This window comes from Cyprinodon tularosa, unplaced genomic scaffold, assembly GCF_016077235.1.
Source record: "Cyprinodon tularosa strain WSP-4 unplaced genomic scaffold, ASM1607723v1 ctg460, whole genome shotgun sequence".
NCBI classification, from domain to species: Eukaryota; Metazoa; Chordata; class Actinopteri; order Cyprinodontiformes; family Cyprinodontidae; genus Cyprinodon; species Cyprinodon tularosa.
This window is the reverse complement of record NW_024039186.1, coordinates 17,971-44,086: the sequence shown is the minus strand read 5'-3', so window position 1 is coordinate 44,086 and position 26,116 is coordinate 17,971. Positions and strand designations below refer to the sequence as shown.

Genomic DNA, 26,116 nt, shown 5'->3' with positions numbered 1-26,116 from the left:
AGGTTTGAGTTTCCCTTCTAGATTCTTCAGAGGGCGGGCAGGCAGGTCTTTGGCAGGAATGATTCTCCAGGGTTCTTCAGAGATCAGACAGGCAGATTTCCAACAGAGAAACTCTTCAGGGTTTCTGGTTTTCAGGCAGGTTCAACCTGGGAAGCAGAAAGGAGAAAACGGATCAGGTTCAGGTTTCAAGGGAGTCAGAGATTCAGACAGGCAGGTTGGCTCAGGCTTGCTAACCGTAACTGGCAAACACTCTGGCACTGGAGAGACATCCTCTGCCTCCTTAAATACAGATCCCCTGATGAGCAGAAGAGCGATAGGTGGTAGCAATCAGCTCCGGCTCCAGGAGATCTAAAACGCCCTCTGGTGGAGAAAGTGGACAGACCTCCAGATTCCAACATTATCTATCTATCATCTATTATCTATCTATCATATATCTATCTATCATCTAACTATCTATCATCTATCTATATATATATATATATATATATATATATATATATATATATATATATATATAATCTATCAATTAATTATGTATCTATCTATTATGTATCATCTATTATCTATCATCTCTCTATCTATCTACCTATCATCTATCTATATATCTATAATCTATCTATCTATTATGTATCATCTATTATCTATCATCTATCTATATATCTATAATCTATCTATCATCAATCAATCTATCTATCACCTATCTATCAATCATCTATCTATCTATCTATAATCTATCTATCAATTATCTATCTATCATCTATTATCTATCTATCATCTATATCTATCTATCATCTATCTATCTTTCTATCTGTTGTAAAGTGAGGACATTGCTGGTCCTCATGACTTATTTTGCTAACATTGAGCTTTAGGACTAAGCTTTGGGTTTAGTTTAGGGTTAGAATGAGGTATGCAGCGATAATGGGTGTGTTTTAGGGTCATTGTGAGGGTTAGGGCAAAGAAAGGGTTAAAAATGATTAAAAAAAATAAATGGGAGTCAACACATGGTCCTCACTACATATAACAACACGAGAATGTATGTGTGTGTATGTGTACTTGTTTATTTGGCATATTTAGGACCATTTTCGGTATATTTCCTGACCTTCTGAGGACCAACAGGCCCTATTAGGACCTGTTGGTCCTCAAAAGGCTGGTCCTAATTGACGGACTCCCATTTATAAACCTTACAGAGTCAGTTTAGAGGTATAGTTTGAATTAACTTTGAGTTAAGGTTAGAGTTAGGAATATACTATTAATGCTTAGGGTACGTTTCAGGGTTAGGCATAAATACGATAAATAAAATAATTGCAAGTCAATGTAAAGTCTTAATATGGTTAGAATTAAAAATGTGTGTTGGGGTTGAATTTGCGCTATATAAATAAACTGAGTAGAATTTAATAGAATTAAATTGGGTGCCTTGTATTTCTTACATTGTGGGGACTAACTGCTCTCATGGGGCCAATGGCTGCTCCCATGGATACACATGCTGTTATATTATTATCAGAATCAGAATTACTTTATTAATCCCTTGTGGGAAATTCTTTTCTTGCAGGGTAACCATTCATAGAAGAGAGAACAATAAGATTGTAAGTACAATAGAGCAAAGTAAAATTTTATAAGACAGAATAAAATAAGAAAATTGCAACCCATACAGTAAAATTACACCCTTTCCATCTAAACAGTGTAAAATAAGATATAGGAATAAAAAAAGATAAGGAAAATAATGCAATAAGATAAGCATCTTTTATATACAATCAACAGTATTTACAATTTACAATGCTGCTCAGTACCTAAATGACTATTATTGCACATGGCTGCATTATTGCACATAGGGAAGTAACGAAATACGTAAATAATAAGCAATTAAATGAAATGACTGTCAGACAGATGAATTATACAGTTTGATGCATGGGCGTAGGTTTGCATAGGGACCATAGGGACATGTCGCTACCAAATTTTTGGACCAACCTACTTGTCCCTACCAATAATTTGATGTGAACAACATGTTTATTCTTTACAGCAGTAGTTGTTGCAGCAGTGGCTTCTTTTCCTCTCGCAGCTACAGGTAGAGGAAAGACCAGGCAGCTGCAGCTACCAGACAGAGGAGCTGCAAGATAAAATACATGAAAAGGGCTACACAGAGTAACTACAGCCCATATGTACAACTTGTATAGTGAAGTTAAGTTGCACATGTAAATACAATACATTTATTTGCCCTCCATTGAATGTATTATTTTGCATGATACAAAGAGAACATATTAGATTAAATAAATAACAATGGGGTTTACCTCTGTTTACCTCTGCACAATTCTATAGCATCAAAAGAAAACAGGACAAATCCACATATAACAGACATATTTAGACAATATTTGGTTAAATAGGCACTGTCTTAGTTGCTGGTAAGTTTCCATGCAAACCTTTTCAAAGTGTAAAAAAGTCATAATTCCACATTCGTCAGAGCTAGTGATTCTTTAAGCATTGATAAACAGCATCTAGTATGTGTAGTGCTTATAATATTTGTATTAATGTAGCAATAAATTTTGCTGTCCTCTTTAAACAAAATGTGCCCTGATGCTCACATGAAGCATAAAAAAGAGCATGCATTTTTTCATAGGACCAATGACATCAAATCAATGAAACTGAAAACCAATACTGTTCCTACCAAAGTTGAAATCAAACCTACGCCCTTGGTTTGATGGTCTCAGGTAGGAATGACTTCCTTTGATGCTCTGTGGTGCAGCGTGATTAAATGAGTCTCTGACTGAAGGTGCTTCTGTGGGTGCTAGCATGTCCATGTCCAGCATGGATTTTATCCTGGCCAACATTCTGCTGTCAGAAAGTCCAGCTCCTCTCTAACAACATGACTGGCCTTGTGGATCAGTTTGTTAAGCCTGTTGGTTGTTTTTGGCATCTTTCACCTTCAGTCTGCTGACCCAGCATGCAACACCATAGAGGATGGCACCACAGTCTCATAAAACATCTGCAGCTTTGTCTAGCAGATGTTGACGGAACTCAGACGCCTCAGAAAATAGAGACAGCTCTGGCCCTTCATGTAGAGGGCATTTCTGTTTTTATGTAATGTTTTATATCATGTTATATTAGGGTTAGGTGTTAGGTTTAGGACTGAAGGCCAAACACACCGAATCCGATTTTGCATCCGATTCGACAAAAGATCGTGTCTGACCAGGTCGTAGCGTTTAGAGCTCATGAAAGTCAATGTAGAGGATCACACCCAATGCAGTTTACACAAGGGGGCTGCGTTGGTCCGACTGAGATTGACACTAGGTCTATTTTAGTTGGAGTACGCAGCAATTCAGCAGCAATTTCATGAGTCTGAGAGGAAGAGAGTGACAGTTACAATGTAAAACACATCAGATTTGGGGGAAAATACAAAATAAAAGATGTTATTTAAATGGGGAAAGTTTTGGAGCCACACATCATATAGTAAGCAGGGCAGACTTAAGCAAAAGCAATGAATGAAATACTAAAAAAGAATACTTTACTCAAGGAGTTCAGGATGACGGAAAATGGATACAGTAGTGATCCTCTTTGAGCCACACAAAAACAACGAGGGAGGTGGCGAAACGTCTTCAAATCTTGGAAACCTAGTCCAGTGGATATTTTTTGAATTTTTACGGAATGACTATGACCTGGATGACTGAGAACCTTCATCAGCATAGATCTTATTATGTTTTCAATATAGGCATATGAACATTCTCTACCTGATCTTGTTTGAACTGCTGCACAGACTCGTTAAGTGGGGCTCTGGTTTCTAGAATGGTTTGTGTTTTTTTATTATTTATTTTTAGATACTGTAACTTTTCAAGTCAAATGTGGGAAATTGTTTTAATTTGTTTATAGGTCATAGACGAAAGCGGAAAAAAATCTGTGCAGATCTGCCTGGGCTGCCTAGTTGGAGCCTCTCTATATGCAGTCGGTGTGACATGGAAAAAATCAGATCGGGGATTAAAAAGTGGTACGCTTAGGCATTAAGGTGCTTCCAAAGTGTCAAAGGGCTGGCTCACATTTGTTGAAGTCCATAGCTGAACCAGTTTCATGATTTAGGAAGAATTTATACAGGTATATATATAGAGAGAGAGAGACAAAAAAGAGCAAGGAAGAGAAATTAGAAAAAAAATAGAAAGAGAAATGTGAATTGGAGGAAGCAGAGTCAGGGTGAACCACCTTATTGGGCTTGCTTTCACCCCTGCCAGGTCGGGCATGTCAACTCTTGCCTCTTCCTCTCCCTTCAAGTGGAATCTGAGTGAAGAGTGGTAAACAAGAGTGGAAATGATTTGAAAGTTACAATTATAAGGTGTTTGGAAAGGTATAGTAAGGTCAAATAAAAACTGCCTTATATATTAGCTTCTGTTTCAGAAAAGGCTTAGATTGATGAGAATACTCCTAGGTTTTATTAAACTATTGATGTAGAGCATACTGAGGCTAATAATTTAGGTTTAAGGCTCTGATATTAGTCCTTAAATATGAGGATAGGGTTAGGGTAAAATCTAAGGTTTGCTTATCTTAGTATTTGGAATAAACTATCATGGTGATATAGACTTTAAGATTTGGTCATTTTAGAGTCTACTAATCTTAGGTTTAGCAATAGGTCATCATGGTAAGGTGTTAAATATATTGAATATACTGAATTAGGCATGGACGTAGGTTTGCATAGGGACCATAGGGACATGTCCCTACCAAAATTTTTGACCGACCTACTTGTTCCTACCAACTCTAAGTGGGTCACTCTATGAGCTAAAGACATGTTTTAGAGTCTCTATACTCCAGTTAACGATTACTTGATTACTAAATTTGTTGACATTATTTACATAATTGATTAATCCAATGAATTGTTTCAGATCTAAATAAAATACATGAAATGGGTTAAACAGAGTAACTACATCATAGATGTACAACTTGTAGTGTGAGGTAATTATATTTAATGCTCAGTGTCAGATCCTCTTCTAGTTCCAGGGCACATGTAAATACAATACATTTATTTGACGTCCCTTGAATCTATTATTTCGCTTTATTTCATGATACAAAGAGAACATTTAAAAGAGTGGGTTTTACCTCTATTTACCCCTGCACAATTCTACACCTTCAAAATAAAAAAAAGTATAAATTCACATATAGCAGACATATTTAGACTATATTCTGTTAAATAGACACAGATTTACCTACTGTCTTAGTCAATGATAATTTCAAATGCAAACCTTTTCAAAGTGGAAAAAAGTCCTAATTCCCTCATTCATCATAGCCAGTTAAGCTTCAGTCATTGATAAACAGCATCTAGTCTGTGTAGTGCTTATAAAATTTGTATAAATGTAGCAAGAAACGTTGCTTTTTTCTCTTTAAACGAAATACACCCTGATTTTCCCGTCAAGCATAAAAAAGCAAGCATGCATATTTTTGCATAGGACCAATGGCATCAGACCAATAGTGTCCCTATAAAAGTTGAAATCAAACCTACGCCCTTGGAATTAGGCTTAAGCAAGAGGTCTGTTGACTTTAGGTTTATGAAAAGGTTTTTAAAGGTAAGGCATTGAATTTAACACTCCATTATGGTTGGAGTGTTAAATTAGGGTAAGGTATGAATTTAGCTAGGTTTAGGACTAACGTGTGAATTAAGTTTAGGTTGAGGTTAGGGTCACGTATGAACCCATAATTTAGTTTCAGGATAAGCAAAGGAAGTCAATGGAAGGTCCCCACAAGGATAGAGACACTTGGTTGTGTGTGTATGTGGGTGCGCTTTTTTATATAGTGATAGTTAAACAACATTTTATTATTTATTTATAATCTGACAGACAAGAATTGAAAATATCGCAAAAGCAGAAATCCTCTGCAAGCTCACAGTTTCTAGTGTTTCCAATAATTATTTACACTTTGCTGTTATTATTACGTTATTATACTGATACCTTTTTTAGTGCATATACAAGCTTTTTTTGTTATTTTTTTCCCAGATGAAGAGAAACATGGTTTTAATCAATTCTGAAATTTAATTCATAGAGAATTATGTGTTGAAGTAGAGGGAGCTACCCAACTAGCACCATGGAGAGGATTCTAAAAGCTCTTTGTAGTAAGCCCAGTTTGTCTGCAATTCATCACAGTGACCAGTTAAGGAAAAAGCTGCGCTGTGAGGTACCTCAGTGCTAATGCTACACATGAGGTTGGGGAGTTAAAATATTAATATTTAATCTAAAAACAGTTGTTATCAAATACTCTAACTCATATCACTCGAAAATGAAGGGGGGGGAAATCCATTGCCTGAGCCTGAACAATTCACATACAAGGGGATCATTAAGAGAGTTGCTCATTTAATTATAATTTATTAAATTCTTTTAAATTTGAAACATTTATTTTTTATTTAATATTTCAGAATCTAATCTTTGCTAGAGAGTGAGAAAAACATAAACAGTGAGGGGAAAAACTCTCAGATTTGCAACTTTATGCAAACAAACAACAGCCAAAGTTTCGTCAGAGGTCTGCCTGTTTACTCCCTGCTTTCTCTTAGCTGTGTCATGAGCAAAGCTGCCTAATACTGCTTGTTTGTTTTTTGTCAATTACAACCAGCCACACATTTATTTGATACGTCTATTAATAATAATAATAATAATAATAATAATAATAAAAAAGATGGTTAATCATCCATCTAAGGAACTTACTTCTTTTGGTTTTTGTCATTTTAGGGAAGAAAACAATCATTTTTCAGCCCATTTTTATGCTCATTGGGTTTGAAACATGATGTCATTTAAACATGTTTACAGATTGAAGTTAATTACATTCTAAAGGCAAATTTAGCTATTTTGTGCAAATAACAAATTATCTAAAGTTTTTTTTTTGTGTCTCATTAATATAAAGTCTTACTAATCAACAAAGATTTAAAAAAAAAAGCTGCTTCTGTTTGGTATTTGGTGAATTACCCTCCAGCCAGATGTTGATGCTGCCTTTTTCTTTTTCATTAAACCCAACTGACAGCAAAGGAGCATAAGGATAGTTTAAAAGAAAATACACCTCTGCTGTCTGTGTCCTGTTTGATCTGCTGTAACTGTGTCTCTGCTGCTATTTCACAAGACTTATATAATACTGAAGGCTTGCATGAGAACAATGGCACAGACACACACATTCACCGGAACACACACACCTACTGAATCATAAACAAAAATGCATACGCATTGCTTCAGTTAGCCTCCTCTCCAGTTTTCTTAATATTTAAGATTCAGGATTTTTGTTACCTTTTTGTTTTTTGTTTTTTTTTATTTTAGAAGAGAGTAATTTGCAAAGTTAGTTTTCAGAAACTTTTTGGGGAGATGCTTGCGTTGCATGGGGACCTTTTAAAGTCATCAGTACATGTCCTGAAAAGAACCCCGCCGCCTCAGTAAGCCACAGATGAGACCCAACAACAGTAAATGTTTTTATAGCATCTCCATCCATATTCTATTTAATGAGTCACCTCTTTACATCTTTACTGCTTCTTATATGAACATGTGTCTGAGCGGTTCACTGATTCACGGAGCGGCACATTAGATCGTCATCATTCTACACATCTCAGTTCTTTGGAAAACGTTTACTCATTACTCAATCTGTAAACATGGTCAAACCTTCTGTTTAACCTGCAATTAGCTCCTAACAGCTCAGTTGCACTCATTAGTTCCATATCTGTGGACCCTCAAACACACATGGGGCCCACATGGAGCTAATGGGTAACAGTTTATGGATCCCTCATGGAAACACTGGCTGAGTCCCAATATGCTGCAACAGTTCCTCAGGATAATCTATTAATTTTCAAACGAATTCATTCAGAAAAGAGGATGACTCAATTTGGATTTAATTTCTCAGTACAAGAAAAGTTTATTCAGTTGTTGAGTAAGCAGCAGGAAAATAGATTAACATGTTTTCTTCTGTTTACAGAAAATAACTGAATTGTTGACTGTAAAGCAGTTATATTCATAAGATAAAAAGTAAACTCATCAAGTATTGTTGCAGGCAACATATTTCAGCTATACAGCCAGCTTAAAAATCCTCTATTTCCCAGCAGCTCATCCTCCAACAACAAGGCTGTTTGTTGTGCTTAGCAGGATTTAATGAGGGGAAATTTGGTAGTTATAATACCGTAGGACAGAAAAAAAGAAATACAGAGTGCACAATAAGTAACTTTCAAGTACAAACCACTGGGCATACAATCGCTACACAATATTGTCCTGTTCAATGACATTTTGAGAGAATAGCAATCTTCTAAAAACGTCATGAATTAGGACTCTGCTGAGGAGTTAACTTCTACCTTCTTCCAAATTCTTCTCTTAAAACAGTGTCACAAGCTGCTTATTATTGTTAGATGCATAAGAACTTACAGATGAAGCCGGTATTGTAGACTTTTCAAAAAGTAACTCCAGAAGCCAACTTCCTGTCACCAGATTATTATCTTTATGTCACTTTCTTTACAGAAACTGACTGGTTGTAACATGGAAAAATAACTGCAATACATCTTTAGCTTTATCTGGTTTAGGTTGCCTTCCCCTCCCTTAACTCATCCGACAGCCTGTTTAACACTAAAACAGGTCTGTTTACTAAGAACACGCAGAAGACAAAATTCACTTTACTTTTAAGAGAAAATTTTTCAAACCACTTGAATTAATTCGCATTTATCACATCCCAACCACAAGATCTAGTAGAATAGATTGAAATTTTACACGATAACTAAGACAAGTCTGATGTAGTAGGATATGGTTTATGCTATTGTCTTAAAGCCAACATCTAAAATAACAGTTTTTGATACTTACCCAGCTCTTCCAGGCTTTAATAATTATTTTACAACCAAGTCTTTTGCAGTGGGTCTCAGTCAGCTTGGCCTATTTTAAAATGGCTAGTCTTGCCCCCTTTTTCTTTTTTGGAAAATACTTCAAATCCATCTGTAAAAACAAAAAAAGCAAATCAAAGTTCTTGTCACAGATTCCTTATTACTTTCAACAGTGGCTTATTCTTTCTAACAGCTTTTAAATAATAATAAACTAAAGCTTAGATGATAAAGAGATGAGTAATTATTTTAAATTGTGAAAAAGGAAAAACAAGAAAAAAGAACAGACATGTGTGGAGTGGATTTCTTAACAGAATGACACTAAATAAATCAAAAATTATTTTAAGGGCAGTTTTTTTTTTTTTTTACATTATTTTTCACAACTTTAAACAACCTATAGAGGAAAATGTACCCATCCTCTTTATGCAAAGGATTTTCTTTATTTAAAAGTTAAAACAAAAATACAATGGTGGTTATTTGTTTGTTTTGTTACTTTAAATTAGATGGATTCATGTCAAAAATGGGTATTTGGACTGTAGAGGTTCTAAAGGCTATCACATAAAAGTCCCACAACTTTAATAGAACGGACTTCATATCATTGAGTTTACCTAATGTGTTGAGGTTTTCTGCAGTATAAATGTGTGTGTTTGTTATTAAATGTATAACTCATTCAGGGGATCATAACATTTAAGACTGAGGCCTGTGTAAAACCTAATTTTGGATTAGACAACTGTTTTGTTTCTCCCCTTTGGTGGTCTAACAGTTTGCATTTAAAAAGTGTTATCTATTCCCTGCAGATTGTCTGTCTGGCCACCAAACATCTCGTCATCATGCTGCCCTGGCTCTGCCTCATTCTGCTCATCCTTGTCCCCATCATCCAATCCGATGAGTGTCCCTACGCTTCCAGGAACCCCACAGATGTTCGTCAGAATGTCACTTTGGCAGTTGTCTTGCCTATGACCAACGTGGATTATCCATGGGCGTGGCCTAGAGTGGCGCCGGCCATCAAAAAGGCCATTTCAAAGGTGAACTGTGACCCTTGGCTCCTCCCAGGTCTCAAGCTGCAACTGGTTAATGGCAACTCGGAGAACAGAGATGGCTACTGCTCTGATTCAATGGCGCCGCTGGTCGCCGTCGACCTGAAATTTGCCTACGATCCCTGGGCTTTCATCGGTCCTGGTTGTGTCTATTCTTCCTCACCTGTTGCTCGTTTCACCTCCCACTGGGATGTCCCCATGGTGACGGCCGGAGCCCGTGCCATAGGCTTTAAAGTTCATAGAGCCGTCACCAACACGGGCCCCACCCATTTGAAGCTGGGTGAGTTTAGTTTGAAGATCCAGCAGACCTTTAAATGGCAGCACGCCATGCTTCTCTACACTGACAACACGAACAGCAACGATGACAGGCCGTACTTCTTTGCTGTGGAGGGGGTCTTCCAGCATCTATTGCATAATAACATCACCCCAGACTCTTTCGTTATGGATAATGACATAGACTACAAGTTGGTGGCCCAAAAGATCAGAGAGAAAGGCAGAGGTCAGCTTCCTTTTTCCTTTCTTTCTGTTTTATCTTTGGTGATCAGTCGGGGCATCTGAACTCTGACACTGCAGCTGCTTTCACTGTTTGCTTGAGTCTTGGAGCTTCCTATTCATTTCTCCACTTCATTTCACCCGCTCTTTCATTTATTGATTTGCTGCCTTGGAGATCCAGGGTCCTGACGGAAAGCAGAGGACAACTGCTTTCAATACTGCTTTCTTTTACTTTTCTTTCCATCCTGTTTTATTCTCTTATTGACTTCCATATTACTTTGATAAATCGGCTTATGTAAGTCCATTTTCTATGTTGTTTTTCTCTACGTTTTGTTGACTTGTCCATGTTGATAACTGATCAGCTGACCAAATACTGCAAAAAATGTAAGTTCCTTATTCCCCTATCTTTAAATGCTTCAATAAAGATTTTGTCTGAAGCATTAAAAGATAGAGGAATAAAGAAATTACATGTGTCACACACACATATATATATATATATATATATATATATATATATATATATATATATATATATATAACTAACATATTTTATGTATAAATACCATTGCGCCATCTTTGTAAGATTGTGTAATACATAACCAAATGCTTAAGTTATTCTATGCCACGCCTTAACAAGAAATCAAAGAACCTGTCTGACTACATGAAGTAGGCTAAAACTGCTCAGTTTCAAGGGCAATGTTAGACGCCTTTGACCTAAAATCTGCCCGATATCTTGCAGCTTAGATCTTATATTGACCCAAATTTAGAGAACAGATGAGAAGCAAAGCCAGTGACATCTGTAAGGCAGAAAAGGTTCACAAAAAAATTACTTTGGCTTTTGGGCTTGAGTTACCGACTGTCTCAATGAATGAAAAAAAAAAAACATGGCATAATGATGAGCCTTCCCTCGATTAGAAGACCTTCTCTAGAAGGAGACAAAATAAACCCAAAACAACTAAAGTATTTAAAGCCTCGCTATTCTCAGTTAAGGTCAGTGTTCATGTTTTAACAATAGAATCCGGGTAAAATGACCGTTCATGGGAGAGTTCCAATGCCAAATCCACTACTGACCAACAACAACACAAAGGTCCATCTCACATTTACCAAAGCATCTTGATAAGCTTCCAGACTTTTGGAAAATGTGCTATGGACTGACGATTGAAACATACAACCTTCTGTATGGTTTGTGTCCCTTTACGCCTAGAGTAAAACAGTGTTTCACATAGAGAGCATCCTACAGTCAGATACGGGGGTGGTAGCGGTATGGTATGGGGTTTCTTCTATGTTTCAGGATCTTGATGGAGTGATGAATTCTGGTTTCTACCAAGCAGGGGGGCATTAAGCTGGACAATGCGGCCTTGTCAAAGTTCAGATTTGAACACACCTGAGATGCTGCTGCATGTCCTTCGGTATGTCATCTATATTTAAAGACTTGCAACTAAAGTCCCTCCACTTTGATGTAAATAAGCTGTAGCTGGTTACTGGTAGTATTTTCACATAAAGCTAGGTTGGTGTTGATAGTGTTATTTTCCCCAATTAATAACTTTAGTCTAATTTTTCAAAATGTTTTTTGTATTTCCTGTGGTTAAGTTTATCTGATTTTAAGATATGTACTTTTCCTTTCTTTCATCCCTTTCTGATCAGTCGTGCGTCGACTTTGCCTGAACTACCGAGGTCCAACACTTCAGCTGTCTTTTCTTCCCTGTTTTGATTCCGCTTCACTCCCTTGTGTTCCTTCCCCTTTGTTTCCTCCTGCCGTACTTTCCTCATCCTCCCTTGTTTTAGATCCCTCTCCCTCCCTTGATGTCGTTAAATGAAGGTTAATTATTGTTTGATTTTTCTCAGAACTGGTTAATGACTGACCTCAGTTTTATATCTTTGTCTCCATTTAAGTTTGTGTGCTTTTTTTTTGTTTTGTTTTACATCCTAAATTTATTGGCAGTAATTTTGGTTTAGGGCCTCGGGAGTGACGACATTCCTGCATTGTAAGGACATTCCTGCATCGTCAGGACAGCATAGTCAGACCTCTGTGTTAGGTTTCAGCTCAGACACAGAGCTGACCCCCAGTTTGGAAGACTAATCTGAGTGCATTTGTAGTGCACACCTGTAAGTAATCAGGAGCTAAGTGTGGAGGGAAAAGGAATCTGTCCCTTTAATCCTCTGTTTACTTAATGTGAACCATACTGCTGCCGTCATGGAGTGAAATAACTGCGCAAGTTAAGGTATCATCTCTATACACGCCCCCTGTATGAATGTTTATTCCAAGAGGAAATGTGATTTCATTCAAATCCTGCTGAGATGGGTTTAATCAGTGAGCTAATATATCGCCTTAAACCTTCCAGTTACCTTTTCTTGTTTTTAATAGGTTTTACTGGACTTTCGAACAACAAAACCTGTGCATTTTAATTCGTCCAAATGTACCTGGATCCACAATTCAAAGCAGATAATCTGTCCACAGCTCTGCTAAACCTTCACAAATTCTGGCTCTTATAGAGGAAAGAGAAGAGAAAAAGCAGTTCCTTAGACACAATTGAAATAAGTTAGTCACAAGCAATATAGGAGACTCAGCAAATGCCAGGAGAAGCTGATCAGAGGAGCAGCATTCAGCTTTTGAACTATTATTCAAATAGTTGTTAATCATAAAATTAGCACTGCACCAAAATCTAAAGTTAACACCACCAAAATGGAACACGGTGGTGGCAGCATAAGTATGCTATTCTTTAAACTGAACCAGGTAGACATAATGTGAAGATGGACAGAATTAGGCTGTTTATCTCTCGTGGAATATTACGGAATAATGTATTTCTGTGAAGTGCCAGGAGGTGGGCTGTGCCTATGCGTCCTGTCACGCAAAAAATTGTTGGATTCCTTATCGCAGGGGTCTGCAACCTTTAAAGCAGGAATAGTGATTGAGTCCAGCTCAATAAAAGTTGATTAGACTACTTATTTTACAATACGTTTTGATATCTTACTTGTTCTTTTAATGTTGTTTTGTTATGGAAACTCAATTTAACTATTACTTCAAAAAACTGCTAAAGTTTCTAAAACTGCCATTTGTCTTATTACTATATTTAAAACTATTAGAACTTAATATTTTTTTGCCATGAATAAGAGCCATTGTTGAAGGTTCAAAGAGCCACTTATGGCTCTGGAGTGGCAGGTTGCAGACCCCTGCCTTATTGCACCTAAGCACCAAATAAGAACACCTCAGGATACCTGTGTTGAAGGAACTATGGTACAGTAGTAGCCGTTCAAAATGTCCCCACTTTCCTTGATGGGTCCTTGGCTTGTCCTCTATAATTCCTTTTTAAACATCAATCTTTGTACTAAAATATTCTTTTTGTCATTATTTGTGGACATTAAGACCTACAGAGAAGTGCCTTCTCCTGGTCAGACCCTGTAATTCAGTGAAAGGGTGGAGTCACAGTTAAAAAATATGCTTTCCCAGGAGAAGGAGGGGGTCACTCCAGTGTCTGGAAGTTGGAGAGGATTTTGCTGGGAGTGGTAGAGAAGTGGGCTGCCATTCAGCTGGCATTTAACTGGAAAGGGTCATTTTGAATGGCTGCTACTGTAGGAAGCACCCAAGCTCCTTTTCCTACCTACTTCCTTATTTCCAGCGCTATTCGGGCAGTATTTAACATGGAAACCGCTGACACACGTCTGCTTTACCTAAATAGCCCTTAACAGTTTGCCCTATTTGGATTTAGCCTTCGATACACTTTGATCCTGAAAAAAAATGAGTAAGAAGCTGTAGAAATATTTGAGAGTTGGTCAGAGCTTCACCTTCAAGCAGGTCAATGAAATTTAAAAAATAGCCAGAGTCAGTTCAGATCAGAGCCTATTTATGTGTTAGAACGGCCCAGTCAAAGTTCAGGTGTAAATAAAACTTAATCTGGGGTAGAAAGCTGAGAATGACTGTTTCATTTAAAAAACGATAATCCTAATCTGTTTAACATACCTCTAAAATAATTAGAAACTAGTGAATCTTATTTAAAAAAAATAATGTTCCTCACCGTATCTTAATTCATGTCTTCCAGCTTATTCCTTTGCTTACCTACTTCTACTACATCTGACTTACTTTATCAGTCAGTTAATCAAACAATCAGTCTGAAGGTGTGAGTTATGCTGCAGGCGCTGCTCACCCATGGCTGTAGTGTAATCCTGTAATTTCAGAAACGGACATGATCACTTATTTGTTTTGGTGTTATGGCAGTTTTTCTGTTCAACACAGCAGACCTGTTTTGAAAATGATGGTGGTGTTTAGGAAACACCTTGGCCCATTACCTTTGCCTCCTCATGAAAGGCAGTACATTATTACATTGTTTGTTTGGAAAATGGTATTATTTACATGAAATAACACAATTTGTCGACAACAGCTCCACTACGTTTGCTTGAAACACAATATAGGGCAGTTATGTTCTGAACTGGATTAGTTTTGAATCCAGGTATAAACGGAATGCTTTAAATGTGTCAGAGGAAAATGTTCTTTCTTACAGATTAATTTTGCTAACTTCAATCTTAATCTCAAATATTTCAAGCAAATATACATATTGTTTAAGAAGGAAAAAAACTGGAGTAAATACAGAATGCAGTTAATAATTGGATTTATTAAGGAAGGAGCTTTCCAGAGGAAGCTGGTGCTTCATGAACTGGTCAATTACAATACCTTCACTTTTTTTATTTCATTGTCTTTTGAGGCACTCAGAGGAAGACTTGCTGATGTGCTTCGGACCATTGTCCTACTGAATAACCCATGTGAGCTTGAGCGTAAATACAGAAACTGATGACCAGATGTTCTCCTTCTGGATTCTTTGGTAGAATACAGATTTTACGGTTCCATCAATCACAGCCAGCCGTCCAGATCCTGAAGCAGCCATGTCGGTATGGGACTTTTTCTCTAAAAAGCTGGATTTCCTTTACACCAGATGTAAAAGAATGCACAACTAGAAAAAAATTTCCACTTTTGTTTCCTCACTCCTTAGAATATTTTTTTACAAAAATCTGGTTTTGATTGCTCCTCTGGCCAGACAGACCTTAACTAAGGAGGGTGAAGTCCCTTAGTGTTTTGGGACCTGCAAGTGCGGCCATTGATGAACTTTTTGATTAATTTTGATTCACATTTTCTGCAATTTTGGTTAACTGCGCTCACTCTGACTGGAGCCCCAAAGATACAAACTCTGCCGTACTGCACATAAAATGCGAGCGGGGTAGACTTGTGCATATCTCGTAATAAAAGTAATGAAAAAATACCTGTCCAGGAGAACTAGAGGCCAGGTTCAGGTCCAGATTCAGTCCGAGGACGTCCCACTAGCTCTCCACCTCGAGTAGGCTGGAAGAAGTTTTCATAAACTTGTTCTTTCTTTGGTCATAATGGAATTTCAACTCTCTCTTCTCTTCCTCCGTTTTGACCCTTTAAGCCTATTTTGCTGTATATGCAGTGACAGCTAACTGAGGTATCCCCTTCGTTGGACGCCATGCTTCTCTGTTGACAAGTCGTGCCGTGTGCACGCTAATAGAAGAATGGAGAAGTGGCTGATTGCAAAACAGACGCTTTACAGAATGAACCCTATTAGCAGAGATAATGTCACGCTAAAGTTAAAACCCTAAACTAAAAATGCCTCTTGTCCTATATATGCGCAATCAATTGGTAATTAATTTTAATAAAATTACCTCATCTCTACACATATACCATATAAGCACCATTTTCTTAGATTAAAACTAAGATTAAAGATTAAAATTAAACCAGGGGGCGGGCGGGCCTGCTGGGTGGGGGTCCTGCTGGCGGCGCGCCGCTGGTGTGAGGGGGTCCGGGCGGCTCGGGAGGGGGTAGTGTTAGGGGGCCGGTCTGGGCGGGCTGGCTGCGCTGGCTGGGTATTCGGGTGGGTTTTCCCTCCTGGAGGCATGGCGGGGCTGCTCTGTTCCCGCTGATCGCGGCGGGTGGGGCTGCGGGGCGGGTGGGGGCCTGGAGTGGCTATGGCCGGCGCGTGGTGGGGGGCCGGGGCGGCGGAGCTACTCTGGCCGCGTGTCAGGGCCTGGTGCGGGCGGCGGGGGGGGGGGGGGCGGCGGACGTGGCTGGGCTGCTTTGGCTTCGTCCGGTGGGGGGGCGGCGCGGTTCGCTCCGCTCTGGCTTTGTGCTGCCCCTCGGGCTGCTGGGGGGGGTGGTTGCGCCGGCTGCGGTCTGCTCTTCTTGCGGTTTTGCGCCGGGCGGCCTTTCTGCTCTCGGGCTGATTCTGTGCGCGGTGTGTTTCGTTGCGCGCTGTTGGCATCGGTCTCGGTGGGGTGGGGCTGCGCTTTTGGCCGGGGGGGCGTTTTGGGGGGGTCCCGCGGCGCTCGCGGCCGGTTCGCGGCGGATGCGCGTGGGCCCCGGCCGGGGGCGGGGCCGCCTGAGTGTTTTCCTGGGTGGTGCGGTCGCGGTGGGTGTTGCGGCCGGTCGCCGGGGCTTGGTGCTGGGGGGCGGGGCGTGTTTCGGTGCTCTGTGGGGCTGGGGCGTTTCGGTCGGCGCCGTGGGGGGGCTGGTGTTCGGTGCCCGGCCCTACTTCGGGGTGGCCGGCTGCCGGCGGGGCCCGCGGACTCGTCCCCGCGGCTCCCCGGGGCGCCGGCATGGCGGTGGCTGGGGGGCTTCTTCATGGCTGTCTCTCCTCCTGCCTTGGTGGGGTCTGGTTTCCGGGGCTGGCCCCGCCTTGGTGCCTTCGCTTCTGGGGTCCCCTTGGGCGCCTGGGGCTTTGGGTCTCCCGGCGCTGGACTCAGTGCTCTGGGGGGTGTGCCTCTCCGGCTCTCCACAACCACTATTGAGCATTTTTTCTATGGTTAAAACTTTACATGCACAAGTTCACCCTCACAAACAACTACAGGTGCTAGGCTTCAGGTACTTAGAGATTCACTTCCAAACAGAAACCCCACATTCATATCTTCAGGTAACACAGAGTACATGTCAGACTTAATAATATTACTTTAGCGATAGTTTCAAGGTGTTTGCTTTATTGTACATCTCGTACCATGTTTTTTGGTTGTGCTGTTCTTTTTTCTTTTTTTTTCTTTTTTCATCTCATTACAGGCGTTGAAGCAGACTGAAAATGTTTTGTCATTGTCTCCTTCCTATCTCCTCTTTCTTTCATCTTTTGTCCTGTTTTTTTCTTTTTCTTTCTTCTTCTTCTGTTTTTCTGCTCTACTTACATTGCAGTGTCCATATAAACTGTAAAACTCCCTGCATAATTATAATAAAGCAATTTATATACATGAAACAAGTGGAGCAGTATGGCAATTGCGATACCGCTACACTTGTGAAAGTAAAATCTGTTGGGCTCCTTTTGGCATCAAGACAATTATTCTTATTGCCACCTTGCCAGACAGGACACTGTTAAAAAAAAAAAAAATTAAACCAGGTTAAGGCCTTTAATTAGCCTGACGTAGTCCGACTCAATTCTAGTCAGAATATGAGTCTGATACTGCTCCATAGAGCTGTGATTATGGGGCGTGTTTTGAACGAACCAGGAAAAAAAATGCCTCTGCACTCAATTGGATAGACCTACAACCAATAAGAGCAACGGAGTGCGTGACGTATCTTAAGCGAGGCATAGTTGTTGTCCACAAAAATCAAAGCGTGCAGTTTCACGCCTAGAATAAGAAGATGAGACTTGATCGCGTTTCTCTGTTCCTCTTTTAAAATTAATTTGCTGTCGATATCTTCTAGAACAGACCTAATAGCAGAATCTACTCACCCAAACTCTCCAGCGGCAGCCATTATTGTTGTCACCCAAGCGCGCTTTGGTCACGTGGTTGATAACGTTACTCTTGATCATCTGTCCATCATCGTATAAAGCCCGCCCTGACAATTTGATTGGATCGCCTGACAGTGGGCTTTAATACTCGCGCTACTATGGAGCAGAGCCAGACCGAACTTCCCCGAACTCAAACCTTGTGGGCGGGACTAAGTTCGGACTGGCACCCAGGCTAGCCTTTAATAATTTGGCAGGCCAATTTTTTACCTTTTTTATGACAGGTTTCTACATTTCCCAAATCTTTTGCTATGGGACGAAGAGGAATGGATAGAAGCAAGTATGATGTGCTAGTTGAGTAACTACTCTCCACCACACCAAGCACACACTTGTCAGTGATGCACAGTGAGAATCTGTGAGTTGCTGCTCAGAGCAGCTCCGTGCATCAGCTCAGTTTCTCATATAATACATATAAGACTTCTTCCCACTGAGCATTTTATATTAGGAAGCTAGATAGGCCCAATTTAAGAATTTTATATTAGATTCACAGTTGATGCTCATCTGATTTTAATGCTTGTTTAAGGTTTTCATCATTAAAAAAATTAATTAAATAAAAAACAGAAAGCGCAACACACCAATCAGAGGTAAAATACCTTCCCAGCACAGTGTCATGTGTCGTGGTCACCACACTTTGAATCCATAAATAAAGCCCAATGACTTACCCATACATTTTAAGTACATGCTGCTAGGTGGGCAAATTTCTAAAAGGTTTACATAAATATCCTGCACATTGAAATGTTAGTAACCATCGTGATTGGACCCCAGTCGGACTGAAACATGCTGGGTGGAGTTTGATGTTTGGCATGACATCATGACAGACTGGATAACGGCTCCTGCTCTCCTCTAACCCACACCAGCTGCTGCCCCCGGCAATGTTGGACGTCCTCAAAGTAATTACCCCACAGTGTGTGTCCGTGTGCTTGCTTGATATAATTCATGTTGCGGCGATGCAAATCTGTTTACACAGCCACATTATGGGGAAGTGTCTTTAGTTCCACATATCGTATATCAAAACAAATTAAAGTGAAGACATTTATGGTTTGGTTGAGGTTGGATAAAGGGTAAGGCAAGTGGTAGTTATGGTAACAACTGGAGAAAGTTTTTTCAGAAAGAGGTGTAAGTCAGATTAATGTCCTCTGAAGTCATGGAAACAGAGAACATGTATGTGTGTTACAGCTATAACTTTCTCAGTCTTTTTTTTAAAGTTTTATTAAAAACAGTTGGCTAAAGACAAACATGGTGGAAGTTTCTGGGTTTCACATGTGAACATGCTGCCCGCAACTATTGAGTCCGCCTTGGGGACAAAGTGGAACAGGCTGGAGAGAGCCATTTTTCTTTCTTTGTAGGACTTTGAGTGACACTGGGGAGGCTGATATTTTCAGTCTGCTCCAGATTTAAGCAGAATGTGGTATACCAGGACTAGCTGAATTGTTTGGGGAGAGTGCGGGAAGGATGTTTTCACTTGCTCTTATGCAACATTAATATTTTGTTATCTGGTGGAAAAAATGCTGCACAGTGCAATGCAAATGTTTTGAACCAATCCAGATCATTTTTCTTTTTTTTCTTCTTCTAGAGCTACATGTTTTCATTTAGTTTCTTTAAAGAGTTTTAAACTAATTTAGGTTATCTGATTCTCTCTTAGATCAATCTCATTAAGGGATAAAAACCTTTGCCTATTTCTAAAAATTTAGTAAGAATGAAGAATTTTTATTTTTATCATGAAACCTTTGCAACATTTTACAGACACCATTGACCTGGAAGGAATAGGTACATAATGTGTAGACAATACTTAAAACACTTGTAGAACATGTAAAAGCCTCTAAGAAAAGTAAGACAATTGGAAGTGTTGCCATTTATTTACAGCGAAATGGGCAAGTAACTCCAGGCTTTAAATACACAATATGTAATTCAGTCCTTGTAAGCTTATTAGATATATTAAAGATCAAAGTAGAGATATAGAGGCTGCAGTTGCTCACCCAATGTGAGGTAAATAAATTGTAACACCCTTTTTGATTATTTACACCTTTTGCAGTGATTTTTTTTACTTTAGTGTAAAAGAAAACCAGTAGATCCATAAGTACATCAAGGACAAGGCTCTAACAGATGATGTGTTCTGTGAGTGTCTCAGACAATGAGGAACAGAAGATGAGGTGCTAGAGGTTCCTTAATGGGAGGATAAGCTCCTACACGGGATGTACCACCAAAACATAACCGAGATGGCAGATATCAGAAATCCTACCAATGTCTAGACGAAGTCAGACTGAAGGACAGCACAGAGGCACTGATCATGGCGGCACAGGAGCAGGGCCCTAAGACAATCCAGCACATAACTGCAGGGAGTAAGATGCTAGCAGGGAAAGCTTACATTGAGCACCATAACCAAGTGGCTGGAATAGTCTACAGCAGGCATCCCCATACTGGGTCCTCGAGGGCCACTGTCCTGCAGGTTTTAGAGGTTTCCCTGCTTTAGCACAGCTGATTATAATGATTGCAGTTGAGCAAAAGCCTGTTAATCAGCTTTCAATAAAATCAGCTGTGCTGAAGCAAGAAAACCTCTAAAACCTGGAGGACAGCGGCCCTCCAGGACGGAGTTTGGGGATGCCTGGTCTACAGGAACATCTTTGCAGAGCATGGGCTGGAAACCCCAAGGTCAAAGTGAGAAACACCCCCAAAGAGACGGTAGAGATTTAACTGGGCCAAGATCCTGTAGGACCTCCAGATACAGATGGACCAAATGGTATTGTCATACCAACCGGACATTCTGGTCGTGGATAAAAGCAGAGGAAAGCCGTTGTGGTTGACATAGCAATTTCAAGTAACTGCAAAATCAGGAAAAAGGAAGGCGAGAAACTAGAGAAATACCAGAGGCTCAGAGAAGAACTAGAGAAAACCTGGAGGGTCAAGGCATCAGTGGTACCTGTGATCATTGGGGCACTCGGGGCAGTGACCTCCTAACTTGAGGAGTGTTTTTATATATATATATATATATATATATATATATATATATATATATATATATATATATATATATATATATATATATATATATATATATGTGCTTTACACATTAAATTTGAAATGTGGTTGAGTGCATCAGCATTTTTCAAAAGGTCCAACAAAGCTGTATCAGTCTACAGGAATAATGGTTCCTTTGGCATTCTGTCTTCCTACTCAACTAAAATGAGAGGCTTATGCTCACTAGTTTTATATGAATGTTATATCTCCACGATACACTGTGAACAGTTACAATCAGTAACACTTACAAGTTACTGATTATTTTTATTTTAAGGTTTTTGCACTGGAATGGCAGTAAATGTGGAGAGTGTTGTGTTTACACCAGATGTAAAATATTTCAGTCATAACTCTAAGAGATAGGTGGAAAAAGCAAAGTCCTGATACAGGAGTGCAGTGGGCACTCAAAGTCCACATGCCCCTGTGACATAACCTGGAAAGCAATGAGAAACAATAAGCTCTAAGTGATCTATAACTTGTACAAACCAATGAGAAAACAAACAGAATTGTTTCTGTTTCTTAAAGCCAAATTATCTTAATATATATTAATGCATTAGCATCTTCTGTATACATTCTTCTCTAAGAATACCCCAACAATTACAGCCAGGGTTCAGGTTAGAGCTAAGACCGGACCATTTCAATAGTCTAGTGTTATTTTTCTTTAAAGATGAAGTTCTCAGTTTATCTCCAGTTTTCTAGCAGATTTTTTTTCTAGCAAGATGGGAATTTTAAATAGTTTAAATATGCCTTTACCTTATTTAAGAGCCAGGTTTCCTAACGCATGATGCTGCCACCACCATGCTGTACTGCAGGGTTCTGTTCGGTGACTGGTTTGAGACCCTGCTCTGTTTGTTTCAGTAGTTATGTTCCTGACTAATGAGACAATAGATTCTTAATACAATCTTGATTTTTCAAAAAAATATTTTAAAAAAGCCCTTTTTTAGGGCTGTGTGAGCTAGCATAGTATATATCAAGAAGAGGTAGAAATGGAGTCAATCTCTTCGTCAGTTGGAGAACATTTGTCAGAAACTGCTCTTGGACAAGATTATTCACCCGCTTTGCTTGCTGTTGATGGTCAGAAGGCTAGGTGGAATTGATTATATCACAGCTTTTCTTACTTTAATCTGCCATAGATCAGCTTTGGCTACAATGCAGCTTACTTTGAGTTATGAATGGATAAATGACTGAATGTAGTGCATCAAGTGAAAGGACTCCAATGTGGTATACAACCACCGACCATTTAGAATGCTCCCATTGGGCATTGTGTTCTTTGTATGATGTAAGCCTGATTTAAGTTGTTTTTACTCTAAACGCCTCTTTGATGGACATGGAAAGAAGGGACAGACAAGACTATTTCTTAAGGAAGTCCTTTACTGCTTGCAGTTAGTTGCTGCATATGTTCTATAGGTCTAATGTGGAGTTTGTGATCTCTGCTAGTATAATTTGCTGGGGTAACATCATCAGAGCAAATAACTTTAAAAAAAAAAAGCTAAACAGGCTGATAAAGAAGGCAATCAAAAATTTTGAGATCATTTGGCTATAAGGAACAGAAACTATTATATTTGTTTTCTAATTGGTTTGTACAGGAACTCCTCTGTAAATCCTCACAAAGAAGAATTCTTCATACAATAAATTAAATTATGGACAACAGTGAGCATCATCTTTAGAAGATTGTTAAACAACAAGAGAGTGTCTTCAGTAAGAGGTTTCTGCTGATCCATTGAACGACAAAAGCTCCTTCCTGCCTGCATGTATTCACATCTACAGCAAATCAATTAAAAGAACAGTAAACTAGAATGTACAGCAACATTTAATACCCCTTTGGGATCAGTGAAGTATTTTTGAATTTAATTGAGTTTAAATTAATTGAGTCCGCAATGAATGTACTGGCAGTGTATTGTGAGATTGAGTGTGAGAGCATCACTGCAGTTTGCAGAACCTTGGAAGAGACGTCTGTTCTAGGTGTTCGAAAGGATGTGACAGTATCCAGATTGTACCTCTAGTTTTCACCCTGTGGAGTTTTATACTTATTTCTTCAGGGAGACACCAAGCGGCAAAGCAAGGCAGTGACGTCACAATAGGTGATGTGGAAACAACCTTTGGCTGGCTTGATCTGGTACAGAGACGTCAGAGAACCTGTTAGTAATGAATCCAGACGGTTTAGACCGGCAATAAGAGATCAAAGTACCTGTCTAAGGGCTTGGCAAAACCCAGACATCAGGGTGCAGAAAGAAGGTTGTTGTCCAGAGATCAAAACCTTGGTAGAAGTCAGAGAAGGGTGAGGCAAGGCAGGAGGATCCATGGCACAGTTATGCAGTTATAACGAGGAGCTCAAACAACAGCAAGGAAGGAAAGAGGGACATTTGCAACAAAGTGTTTTATTAGACTTGAAAGCTGGAGAGTGCTTAAAAAAATTGATCGCAAGTGTGGAAAATGTCACTGATTTCAGTAGGAGAGCTGAGCATGGCAAAGTTGAGAACAGGCAGGCATCAAACTCTAACACTTCTAAGGGTAGTAGAATACTGGTAATAAGCCCACCAGCAAAACCTCTGGGAAAAAGTTTAATTGAAGATGGAATCATTGATCCAAGGAGTGAATCCTGCAAAGACAACACTGTGGCCACTCCTATTAGGTGATTTGTTGTTACCACATGTCTGTATATATTAATTATAACCATAACTTATTTTAAAGAGCACATATTTATAAATATGCACAGCTTTAGCAAGGGCCTGGTGAAAATATGGTCGAAAAATATAGATTTTGTGGACATTTATTTTCCTGTTGGTTCATTGTGATCAGCATAGATTAACTGGTTTCAGTTTAGTTTAGTTTTAAGCCACCTCAACCTAAGAACATTTTTGTAACTGTCATTGTTGCTTTTTTTCTGTCACCCTCATCAAACGGTAAAAATTAAGTCTTCGATATATTCGTACAAGAAGATCCAAATAAGCTAATCGAAGTAAACCAACCTAACTCTAACCAAGCACTTTCCTTTGTTCATTAAATTAAGATTTTAGAAACATTAATAGAGCATTTTTCTTATACATTGTAAGCTGGTCTTAATGGAATAGATACTGGCCACAAGGAAAGTGATTAGTCAATGAATACACCAGACTTTATTCCTTTACTTTCTTTATTGTTGTTTTCTTTACTTCATTCAATATGTTATGTCTATAACTTTTCTCTGAACTTGTCTACCAAAAATATTGCTCTTGTCATGTTATATATCAAAACATGACCTTTGTATTTTCTCATTTATTTAAGAATTTGACTGTGTAACTGAAAAAAAAGTTTTTTTCCGACCCACTGATACTCAGAAAAGAAAAGGGGGATGATTTAAGACTTAAAGGCTAGAGGTCTCAAACTAAAAATCCTGAGACCTGTATCCCCCTAAGCCTTAAATCCAGATCAGTAAATTCCTGCTAAAGATCTGATCTTTTGATTTACTTGTTTTGAATTAAAAAAATCTAATTGTTGTTGACCCTTGTGAAATGCAGTTTAGGAATCCTGTTTTACTTTAAATAAAACACCCAGTGTGGGTCTGTGAAGATCCAAACAAAGTAACAATATCTATTAACACAATCAATCTGGTTCCCTATCTGCATTTTTTATTCTAAAGAAGTTCAACTGTGCCTTGAGAGGTAAGGTTACGTCGATGCTGCTGTGTTGGTCTTAAACGATCTTTAACGAGCGAGTCCTGTCTAGCCGCTGGGCTCGTTAAGAGGGGTTTTCTGATTATCACCATGGAGACCCAGAGCTGATGTACTGAGCCCTCCTTCACTGAGTCTTGCTGTTCTTGAATCAAACTAGACCCTGAAGCCGTTTTTGGTGACCGGCAGTGTGTGTTTGTGACACAACAAGGCTAGATGAGAGTACATGAGAGTCACGACATGAGAACAGCTTCGAAATACTAGGATCTTAAAGCAGCAGAAAAAACATTGGAAAATCAAATGATCATGAGGAGACACAGACATGCTATAAATTAGATATTGAAAATAAATACCAAGCCAAAAACCTTTAAAAACACAAAGAGTAATTTAACAGACACACACTTTATTAATGTATTGAAATTAATAGTAAAAAGAAAGTTGTATTTTCTGTAAAGACAATTTTTTTAAGAACTCAAAATCATCTCAAAAAGAGATGAAGTGCTGGTAACAATTTAGAATCACAATGAGACACAAAGTCACTCCAAAGACAAGCACATCTATGAGTAAGCCCTCGAAATTGTACAAAAAGAGACAAAGGAATAGAATAGTCGCAACGATTTTCAGAGTTCATAAACTTAAAGTCACAGACAGAAAAAAAAGGACAGAATAAAGGAAAAAGCAAACTAAATCAAACTTTACAGATTCTGCTTTCAGGTCGCTTTTCTTCCACTTGCTAAAAGTACAGAAAATAAACTTTCATTCCAGGCTGAAGGTTTCTGTTTCTTTACCCCATGATAAAAATGATCTTCCCTCTCCTTCTTTCATTAAAGTCACTTTACTTTATTCGGCAGTGGTGTATGTGTGCAGCCCCATGGACATCTTCAGGAATCTGATGGTCCAGTTGTGGAAGGATAGCACCGACCTGGAGAAGTTTGTCTTCTTCTACATTGATCTTTTTGCTGAAGGCTTGGGTGGCAGACATACAGCAAAGCCCTGGTACAGAGGAGATCAGGACGACCAAGCAGCCAAACAGGCCTTCAAGGTAAAACATTATCCAGTTCTTTTTTTTTTTTTGTCTAGTTTTTCAGAATTACATGTTAGATTGTTTCCAAGACGATTAGTTAAGTGACTAAAGTGAAATAAACAGTTTTATTATAGCTGGAGGTTTTCTTTGCTGTATCAACTTTTGTTCTTTGCAGTATAAAAAGATCATCTGCTTGTAAAAGCGTCTTTACATACTATAACTCGAAGTCATTGTTTTCCATCTCAAAGTATCAGCTTTTTTTTTGACCAAGCTCTTCTGTTCAGCATGTCTTCAGTTCATTGACCTTTCCAGACATGTACAGTTTGTTTCTGCAT

The 26,116-nt window shown here is 39.0% G+C and overlaps 1 protein-coding gene across 1 annotated transcript in view; it reads left to right on the top strand.

Annotated features, from left to right (window-relative positions):
• The window catches only part of LOC119793839 (atrial natriuretic peptide receptor 1-like), a 46,834-nt gene that overhangs the window by 2,864 nt on the left and 17,854 nt on the right, over positions 1-26,116 (top strand). Inside the window, exons 2-3 of the mRNA XM_038301111.1 lie at positions 9,589-10,327; positions 25,609-25,799. Coding sequence (XP_038157039.1) covers positions 9,622-10,327; positions 25,609-25,799 — 897 coding nt within the window. The 5' untranslated portion in view covers positions 9,589-9,621. The remainder of the gene's footprint in view (positions 1-9,588; positions 10,328-25,608; positions 25,800-26,116) is intronic.